A 10,205-nucleotide genomic window follows, 5' to 3' on the forward strand; every position below is an offset into this window, starting at 1 on the left:
TAGAAATGTAATTTACGGATTCGAATTCTACACGCTCCTTTCAGAAATATGATGTTTGGGGGTAAATAATTGCTCAGGAATGTCTAGGAGAAAGCCTATCAACCCAAGTACTTCCCAGGCAGGCAGCAGTTCGGTCTGCTATGGACAGAACTCTGCACAGAGTGACTTCAAAGACTGAAAAGATAACTAGACAGATCTGCCTTGGAGGCAGGTCATCAGCAAGGGGACGGGCTCCTAGACAGGTACCAGCTCTCTGCCTGCCTGCAAGCGAGTTATAAGCCTTTGTACAGCACCTTTCAGGAAAGCAGCTCATTGAGGTCTGTCTAGAAGGCAGGTCGGCATGCAGATATGCCTAACAGGCACAGAACTATGCAGGCCTGCCTCTCCATACCTTCAAAGATCTCAAGACAAGTCAAGGATTTCATTTTAATGATTCCTGCAGAAGGCTTTTATTTCCTGCAAGAAATCACTGTATGAAATCCAGTATAGTTGCTGGATATGTCAGGCTGCAGTTTCTTTAACTACTCACTCTTAACGCCAGATACAAGAAAAGAATTCCTTTTTACAAGGGTCTTGTAGTATTCCTAATACAAAAGGAAATGTTTCATAGGATTTGGCAGTAGGTTACTACAGAGAGCAAAATGTCCAAAAGAACAGTCAGGTACAACAGGAAAAAGGAAAGCCGAGAGAAGCTGATTATATGTGCTGTGTCCATACAAACATGGGTGCTGGCATACTGTTTGCTCTCACAACAGCGTGAGTAACATCATCATCTGCACAGGAGGTTTAGATGGCATTGCCAAAAACAAAACAACGAACTTTAAATATCATTCATATTAAAAAGACTCTAAAAATCTCCAGTCAGCAAGGACTTGAGAAGAACCATGACTTCAATCACTCGATTTGACTGCTTTTTAATAAAGATGAAGTGCTTGCTTTGTATATAACAGGTATGGTTTCAACATAGTTTTCAATTCAAACAGCTCTCCCTTAGGTACGCTCAATTCAGGACTTCAGGTACTCATCAACACAGTGCTGTCTGCATGTTTGCTTTTCACATGAAAGCTAAGATTGAGCACAGACTGAATTGGCACCTGGAATGCTGTGACAGTACGTCCTGGCCCAATATGGACCCCAGAAATTTTGGACAGTGAACGTATTCTGAAGTAAGGATGAAAATCCTGACATGCTGATCAGCAGCTGTTTTTTTAATGAATCTCTCTCTCAAAGAATCATTCATCAGCATCCACCGAGAAGGATGAGCACCACTATCAAATGGAGACCTGCAATGGCCATCCCAAACCTTCCAGGGCCCCACAAGGCTACTCAAAAGCTGCAGTCATTCTCAAAATAAAAGCAGAAAAGAGGAGATCCAAAGTGCTCCGAAATGTGCTCTGTAATATACATAAAGATACTGGGCACATCTGGAAGGGAAACAGCAGTAGCTGTTGAACTGCAGGTTGCACAAAGACAGAAAAGGCAGCACTAACCAGTGTTGCTGTTACTGAATTTAATACTCTGTTCTGACCAATACACGTAGCAATCAGTAAGCTGTAAAACACTGTGGCACTGAGTTCTCAAAATATAACATCCTAAGACATGTCATATTATTGATGGTGCCTTTGAGGATAATACCAAGCACAGCAAAGGCACCTGTCCTGCGGGGTATATTCAGGAAACATAAGGCAAACAGCAATTTTTAAGCTAAAAAAAAGTCAGTTTGGTTTAACTCAGAGTATCAATAAGCCACTCTTCCTACCTGCACAATCTTTGAAGACTCGGGATGTGAGACCCTGCACTTGTGTTATGTGGGACCACCTGGCCTGCCGACTGCCAGCAGGAATCTTAATGAGAGTGGCTGCTTTTTTCAGAGTGATATTCCCACCAGCACCTGCAGAAAGGTCAACTCATCTTTGTAGAGGGCTCTCTGTGTCTGGACACAGAAGATCAAGCTTTCAATCTGTATCATATGTAAAAGACTTCCCACATAACCGAACCAAGAAAAAATGTCTATTGGTACAACCCCAGAAAAACATGACTCATACTTGCAGTACACAAGATCATTAGTCTACACAGCCCCCCAATAGAGATTGCTTAGCCAAATTTATATTGTTAAAGCTGGAAGTTCACACTAAAAGCATAATGCTGGTATCATTTCCTACTTGTCTGGCACTACAGCACACCCTTTTAAGCCTCCAGACTGTGAACTCTTAGTTTGTCATAATTCAAGTGTTATTCAATAAACTGCACTATCCCAGCTCCACAGAACCACCAAGCAGAAATAGTCTTCCACAGCTGTGGCTTCAGCTCTCTGAAACGCTCTTCAACTGAAGGACATGTTTTTTTTAATACAAAGTTGTATTTTAATCAGACAGATCACTGTGTTTTTATTTATTTATTCCAATTTGCAAAACCTTCTGCCTTTCTGTTTAGGTAGCAATTGACTAAGGGAACTTTTTAAGACAACTCCCCACATATCCCTACCAAAGAAAGATAAAAAGCAGTATATGCCTGAAAGCCCCACTGCCTCTAATATGAGTAGGTCAGGGATGAGAGCATTTTATTCTGAACTGCCTTTCCCACACTTCTGTTCTGAGGGCCAAAGGAGATCCTAAAGCACCTCAGAGATAGCCAGGGGCTGATTTGTTCAAACTGAAATAGCCCCTTAAAGGTCCTCTCCAGCTGAGGATCAGCTGATCAATCTGTCTTGCTAGATGCTACCACACAGCCTGTGCATCCTGTTCTTCACTGGGATAGCCTGCTTAAATCCCTTTTAAATCTCTCCGGCTTCTTGCAGATGTTGAACTGGATTCACACATCTCAGAAGTTTAGTTTTGAATCTTACACAGCACTTTTATATCTGCTGGAGGAGAGGTGGGAGGAATGCCAGCACTGTGTGACCATGCCTGGGCACACAACCACATGTTGGCACCTCCCGAGGCTGTCGGGCTGCAACACTCATTTCTCTGCTTGGCACAGAAATACTGAACTGTCTTCCTGATAACACAGGTTGGAAATTACAATAGTTTCACGTTTCTACGTTCCTCTTCAGCTTCTGTTCTGTTGAAGAACATAAAGGCATTTACCTTTGTGCCCTCAGTGTGATACTGCCAACTGCACGCTCCCAGTAATGCCAGCTTGGAACCAAAGGGATGACTAACCAGTGAGGACCAACTGTTGTAATCTGCTTTCGAAACACTGAGCAGTTATAAAATTAACCTCAAAGTTTTGCCTACAATTCAGCAGTTGGTTATCATTCTGATTATGCCATCAGTTACACTTGTGCATAGATCCACTCAAATGACAACAATTAAGTCAGCTCTGACACGAACCGGAGTCACCAATATTGAATTTGTCCCCTAATCTAATTTGAACCACAGAATCACAGTCACAGACTTCTTTATTAACTGAAGCTTAAGTGTTCAATTGAAGGACTAAGGAGAAAAAAGTGGACTATCTGAAGAATGTCAGATTTTGAGCATCATCATAGAAGGACACTCAAGAAGCGAAGAGGAGGGAAAGAAACCATGCAAACAACTTCAGCTGAACTTACACTGCAGAAGCTCCAATAATTACACGCTGGATTATATTTCCTCCATGGGTTTGGGTTTTTTTGGTTTTGTATTTGTCAGCTCTAAGCACTTAAAAGAACTATTGAAAATGCATTCTTTAAGAAGTACCTACAAAATCTTGTGCTCATCATAAATGGAGATGGTAAAACTACAAGTATGAGAACAAGGCTTTCTTACCAAGATCTAGCAATCGTGGGGAGTGGAGGAGAACAAATCTAAAGGCAATGAGCATTCTGAAGTGTTTGCAATAGTTGTTCCACACAAGTGGATGATTCGCATCTCACTCTCATTATTACAGCAGCCAAGTATTTATAATAACTGAAACTCAGCTGCATTTCTACAATATCATTCTACCATTATAGCACTGTAGAATCATTAATGTTGGAAAAGCCCACTAAGATCACCAGCCAATTATTAAGAACTATCAAAATAACAACCCACCCTACTCTGTATGACAACTCTATGCCTTTCTAGTACTGTAAGTTCTACTCTTACAGGTTTGGTGACTCAGATGACTCCAGGGAAGCTAGAAAAATCTAGATTCTTTATCAGCAATGCTAACTGCTAAGGGTGGACAATAAAACACTGCAAATCACACTTAGCAAGTCATTTGCTTCTGAAGGCAAAATGGGAAACGCAGGCTAAGAGAGACAGTCCACAAACTGACCATCACTACAGATAGCACCTGAAAGTGAACTAAATGAGAAGTTGCTGGTATTTGTTCATATGAAAAGGTTGTAGGGTCTGTGGCATGTTGCTGCCCTGTGCTTAGAGTCCCTTTTCTTGCAGAACACAAAGAAAACACATTCTGACAGCTGCACATTGGAGACAACACAGCAAAGTACAGGAGAGTGGAAGAACTCCCTCAGCAGCCAGGATAGGTCAAGGTGGATTTCAACAGAATCATAGAATGGCCTGGGTTGAAAAAGACCACAATACTCATCTGTTTTCAGCCTCCTGCTATATGCAGGGTCACCAACCAGCAGACCAGGCTGCCCAGAGCCACATCCAGCCTGGCCTTGAATGTCTGCAGTGATGGGGCATCCACAGCCTCCTTGGGCAACCTGTTTCAGCACATCACCACCTTCTGGGTGAAAAACTTCCTCCTAATATCTAACCCTAAACCTCCCCTGTCTTAGTTTAAAACCATTCCCCCTTGTCCTATCACTTTACCACCCTTGTAAATACTTTATTTAATATTCAATGAAAGAAGGGAGCATGTGGGGACTGCTCCAAACACATCCAGCTTACACAAATAAAGATAAATTCTGCTTGGAAAATGCTTTGTTTCTGAGGGGAAATATACTGTCCTTACATTGTTCCAGTTTGACAGAGGAAAGAATATGCCTTGTCATCATCATTCTGCAGAATACAACCACAATCAAAAATTACTTTTGAGGCAGTTAATAACAACTTTGGGAGTATCAGCAGAATTGTGTTAAACACCTCTTAGATTTGGCAAGTTTAAATGGGTTTGAAATAACAGGTGAATAATACATTCGGATTTGCTCCGTGGGCAGACAGAACAGAGAAAATTACTGCAAGACAAATTTTTTGACAAAAACTCGAGATAAACAACTCAGCTCTTCTTTGTCAAGAGTAACAGAGTGGGCGTATAAATAAAATGCAGTAGGCAGAATGTCTCTGGAGTTTAACAAGGCCCCTAGCAAACTACCACACAGAAAACTCATTAACACACCGGAGAATCATGGCACCGATCAATTCAGATGAAGAAGAAAGATTGCAAGTGAAGAGATTGGGAGTGAAGAGATAAGTGTCATGCTAAACCCGACTGGATGGAATATCAAGAAGGGACTGGCGAGATCCCACATTAATCAACTACCAGCAGCCCAGGGCAGAGCTGGGGCCTGCTCCTGCCCTGCCAGGGAAATGACACTGCAGAGCAGGCTTCTGCCTTCCTAAGTTCAAAATATATAGAGGATATTTATTACGATCTGCCCTCCCAAGATTCACCATCCCACCTGACATGACTTAAAACAGGGGAAGCCTCCAATCCACTTCACATTTAATCTTCCATAATTTAACATGCTCCATAGGAGTCCTCCTTCCCCCAAGAACTCTCACGTACCATTCTGTATTGACTACTTCTCCACCTTTTCTCCTGAAAAAAATCACTCTCTTACAGAACCTCCACAGGGTAAAAATGCCATTAAAAGACTCTTCAATCTACACTTCTCTTTTTTTTGGAAGCCACATATATTAAGAACTGCACCACAAATGACAACTCAATCATCCAGGCTGGCTGTGAAGGACAGCAGCAGTTGTCACAGCCAGACGAAGACACACAGACAGACAAGTAATGAATAGCACTTCATTCTCAGCTACGTGGACACTTCCAGCCATCAATGTCCTTTATTTGTTTCTCTTTGTTAAGATTTCTCAGGTCTCTCACCCGAATCTGTCAAACACAACTGAAATACCTCATGGGTCTGCTTTATCAAGTGCTGCATAAGGAACACCCTGGGCATTAGCATCCAAACAGGAATGTCACTGACTGTTCCACACAAACTTGCCTGCCCAGTCCCTGTGCAAGTGGCAAACAGTTTAATTAAGCAGCTTCCACTTACAGCTTACAAACACACTTGCATCATCACCAAAACGCAGGGCTGGTCAGTGTTGCTCACCTGGGAGCCTCCCCCAGCCACACTCACACATCTGAGACCCATAGGGCGTTTACCACCAAACCCAGAAGACCAGCGGATGGCAGAGCTCCAGTGATGCTGACATTGGTCCTAGAAGTGCACGGCAAGGCCGAGCTGGGCTTTCAGCCAACAGTGCAGGCTGCCCAAAGGCCCCAAATGTGAAATGCATGGCAGGCATTGCCACACAGATGGCTGCTCTGTGTCCTCTGTGCTGGCCGTGCTGACACTTGCCAAGGCCAAAATGCAAAGCAGCAGGTCAGACCACTGAGTCAGTGGCTCAGAAATCTGTTCTGCAGACCTCTACCACTCTTTCCTACAGCAGACCTTCATATAGAAATTAACATATGTGTATGTTTAATGGCTTTGGCAGAGAACACAAACAATAACAGGTATAATCCTCCAAAAACACAACAAGCAGAAATACAAGCCACCAGAAGGAAGGCTTCCTGGCTGTGACCACAAACATCTTTAGCTACAAATTAGATTTGCCCTTTAGTTATCCTCTGATTAACTTGCTTTTTTACACAGGTGAAGCTTTATTTTTTTCACAGGTAAGCCAAATTCTTTCTGCACTTCTGTTATCACTGTTCTTCCAGTCTTTTGAATACAGATAAATGCTTGTTCTCAATGACCTTCAGATACCCTTCTCTGGGTAGCATAAATGCAAATTTCAGACTAAATCCTACTGCCACACATAAAATACTGCCCACTGATCTGCCTGACACGCATGCAGCCCCATTCTTACCTGTTATTAGCAACTCAGCAAATTGTAAAGTAACAGCAATTCTGCCTTTCTGCACCTTCCTGGAGGAATACGCTCCTTCTACCACTTGCATAAATGTTATCCCAATCAATAACCTTGTAATTAAAGTCACCATCACTTTGGCCCTTTTGCAAGTCTCCTTACTGGGAGGGGGGGGGTGGAGGGGGATGGAGAAAGGGGAAGAAACAACTCCAATTCTTTCTCTGCTCTTCCAAACTGCCTTGAAAACATCACAGGAATCATTCAGCCACCCCTTTGTCCTTAACCCTTGGATTACTTATTGCTGTGATGCCAGTGAAAATCATTTTGTTTTTGTCTGCAGACACCGCATCGTTTTCTTCCTGAGCTCTGCTTATTGCAGTCCATTCTGCCAGTTTACCAATAAGCCATACATTCTGGTTGTGTTAATATCAGCAGTAGCTTTATCTCAGGCTTCTGAAACTGCTGAGGATTTTTTTTTTTTATTGTTGAGAGGTTTTCTGCATCCTTTTGTTTTACTTGCAGCAATAATAACAAAAGCAAATAAACAGATTAAAAAGAAAGAAGCAGAAATACTGAGGACAGGAAAACACCGGTAAGCAAATGTCTGAGTCTGACAAACAATCAATTACCTACACTGCTCAGCTGCAAGAACATATCAAGGGTGAAATCCTGCCTCCATTAAAGTCAATGGCAGTTTTGTCATTGAGCACAACAGAGCCAGTATTTCACTCTAGAAATACTGTATGCAACAAAACTGGAGAAACCTGTGGGGAAAACAATGCAGGCTTGCACGGGGACATCTCTTCTATGGAAATTAGCACTGCTGTTGTAAGCACCAAAATTCAGTTTCTAATATCCAAGATCGTTCACCTTGCAAAAGCTAATCTAGAGCCTGCAGTGCTATGGAAGTCCAACAGCTATATTTATGCCTCTAGGGAAAGCTGCTGCTTTCAGCTGGTGAAGGGTCTCATCCTTGCTCTGCACCCCAACACAACTCCTTTAGGTCAAGAGCACTGCAGTCCAGCTCTGCCCTTCTACACCCTGTGCTGGATGTTAAGGGAGTGTTTTATATATATGACATAAATAAAAACCTGCATTTGGTCAGTTGTGCTCATTGATACGCTATGGTAAGGCCATGGTACAACACGCTACTCATGCCCACAGCCTGTGTCCCAGGGAGGTGACACCCAGCACACAGAGCCCCTGGTGCAGCAGCTGCCTCACCCAACTGTGTGCCTGTGATTAACATCAAATGGCTGCTCATCCAGTCCTGCTTTGGGGAGGACCTGTGTTTAGACAACACCACTGCCACAAACAGGCTTATGGGACAGCATTAAGCAGTCCATCGAGGATGCTTAATCAGCTAGAGATGATTCATCCCAGCAAACCTGCAGCGTGACCTTTGCCGAGTTGGTGAGCGTAGACAGGCTTGTCAAACTTCTATGGAAAAGAGAGGTGTAATAAACTAGCGCTCACGGTGACCTTTTAATAAGTAAATGGCTGAGAGAGGCACACGTTTGGAACAGAATAAGAAATTGGATTTGCGTGTAGGCGCTGTGGCTGCTGGTGAAGGGGCCCTTTATCGGCTGTGCCTACACGTGTAATGCGGCACACGGCACGGGGCACAGACCGGGTATCAGCCCGGGTATCACCCCGTCGGCTCCGGGGAGCGGCGCAGTGTCGCTTTCTCAACCCGGGAGCCGCAGCCGGGTCGCGGTGACAGGTGCGGCAGCCCCCGGCCGCGGGCAGCAGCAGCAGCACGCGGGGCGAGCATAAAAGTCATGGGGCGGCAGGTTGGAGGCAGGCAGCATGAAGGCCAACGAAGGGGCGGAGGGCACCGGGCAGCACCGGGCGAGAGACGGCGGCGGAGCAGCGGGGCGACCCCCGGCCGGTAACTGCGGGAGGCGACGGAGGCGGAGGGAGGGTGGCGGCAGGCAGCGGGCGGCGGCCAACGCTCGTGAGCGGGACCGCACTCACAGCGTTAACACGGCTTTCGGTGCCCTGAGAACGCTCATCCCCACCGAGCCGGCAGACCGCAAGCTGTCCAAAGTGGAGACGCTGCGCCTGGCCTCCAGCTACATCTCGCACCTGGCCAACGTGCTGCGCCTGCAGAGCCCCGCCGCCCCGCAGCCCTGCCCGCAGCGCCCCATCTGCACCTTCTGTCTCAGCGAGCAGCGCAAGAGGGTGAGGGTCGGGGGGATGCGCGGGGGGCGGCGGGCAGACGGGCTCTTAGAGGGGAGGGGTGGCCGCCTCTAACCTGCGCCGCTTTCCCTCCCGCAGCACCGAGAGGCCGAGGGGCCGCTGGCGGTGTGAGCTGCGGGACGAGAAGCTCGCAGAGGAGGGAAGCAAACTTGTATACGGCCCTGCAACAGTTACTTCTTCAGCCCTCGTGCTCCGGTTTGCTCTTCACGCAATGAAACCGAACCCTGCGGACACGCTTGCACCTGGCACGGCAGCTATTTTAGCACAAGAAACGTTAAACCTGAGCATCCCGGACTCCATGCCTCCCCAACCTGTGTCACATGGTGGAACCCGACCCGCCCCACTCACCGCCGGCAGGGGCTGACACGAGGCCGCCCACTCCTCCTCTGCCTGACCCCATCAGCAGCCCCAGGGAAGGTTGCTTTGGGGTATGGGAAGCTCCCACTGCCAGCACTCCGTGTCCCAGCCCGGCAGCACGTGATGCTTTTTCCCTTCTTAACAGAGCAGCTCGCCCCAGCCCTCCAAACAGCAGCAGGTGTTTCTATGGCCGGCAGCAACTGTGCAGTAAAGGGGGGCTCCCAAGGGCTCTCTAAAATTACCCGTCACCCAGGCCGTTCCTATGTTATGCCCATACAACACTGATGTCACCTGTCTCCCTGCCAGTTATTAACTTATATACTGTGTGCTTGCTTTTTAACCAGACTAAAAAGCAGACGTGCATGGGATGGTTTTTGTCCTTGAATAAAGTGACAAACTAGACATATAAGGCCCACTAGTGGTGGATTTAAAATATAGCTGCTGTCTTTTACATAGTTATATAAGCAATCATAGAATCCTTAGAGTTGAAAAGGACCTCTGAAAGCCATCTAATCCAACTACTTGCTATGAACAGGGACACCACAGCTAAAACAGGTTGCCCAAGGCCTTATATATTTAGTTAGCCCTTTATTATCCTTTTTACTTTATGAAGTACTTTCTGTTCTTTATAAGCCTTCTAACTGCACCACTGAGAAGCGCTCCAAA

The 10,205-nt window shown here is 45.7% G+C and overlaps 1 protein-coding gene across 1 annotated transcript; it reads left to right on the top strand.

Moving 5' to 3' along the window:
- The first annotated feature begins 8,657 nt into the window (after positions 1-8,657).
- Positions 8,658-9,954, top strand: LOC107317045 (transcription factor 15-like). Its single transcript, XM_015869246.3, has 2 exons — positions 8,658-9,164; positions 9,261-9,954. Exons 1-2 carry the CDS (start codon positions 8,790-8,792, stop codon positions 9,291-9,293), a joined length of 408 nt encoding a protein of 135 aa, XP_015724732.2. The 5' UTR covers positions 8,658-8,789; the 3' UTR covers positions 9,294-9,954.
- The last annotated feature ends 251 nt before the right edge of the window (positions 9,955-10,205 follow it).

This window comes from Coturnix japonica, chromosome 7 (genome assembly GCF_054131305.1).
Source record: "Coturnix japonica strain WE chromosome 7, WE-NBRP24, whole genome shotgun sequence".
Classification (NCBI taxonomy): domain Eukaryota; kingdom Metazoa; phylum Chordata; class Aves; order Galliformes; family Phasianidae; genus Coturnix; species Coturnix japonica.

Excerpts from the sequence above, each read along its gene's own strand:
- LOC107317045 (XM_015869246.3), top strand. The coding sequence starts at position 8,790 with ATGAAGGCCAACGAAGGGGCGGAGGGCACCGGGCAGCACCGGGCGAGA. Across the intron at positions 9,165-9,260 it reads TCAGCGAGCAGCGCAAGAGG|CACCGAGAGGCCGAGGGGCC; the intron begins GTGAGGGTCGGG and ends TCCCTCCCGCAG.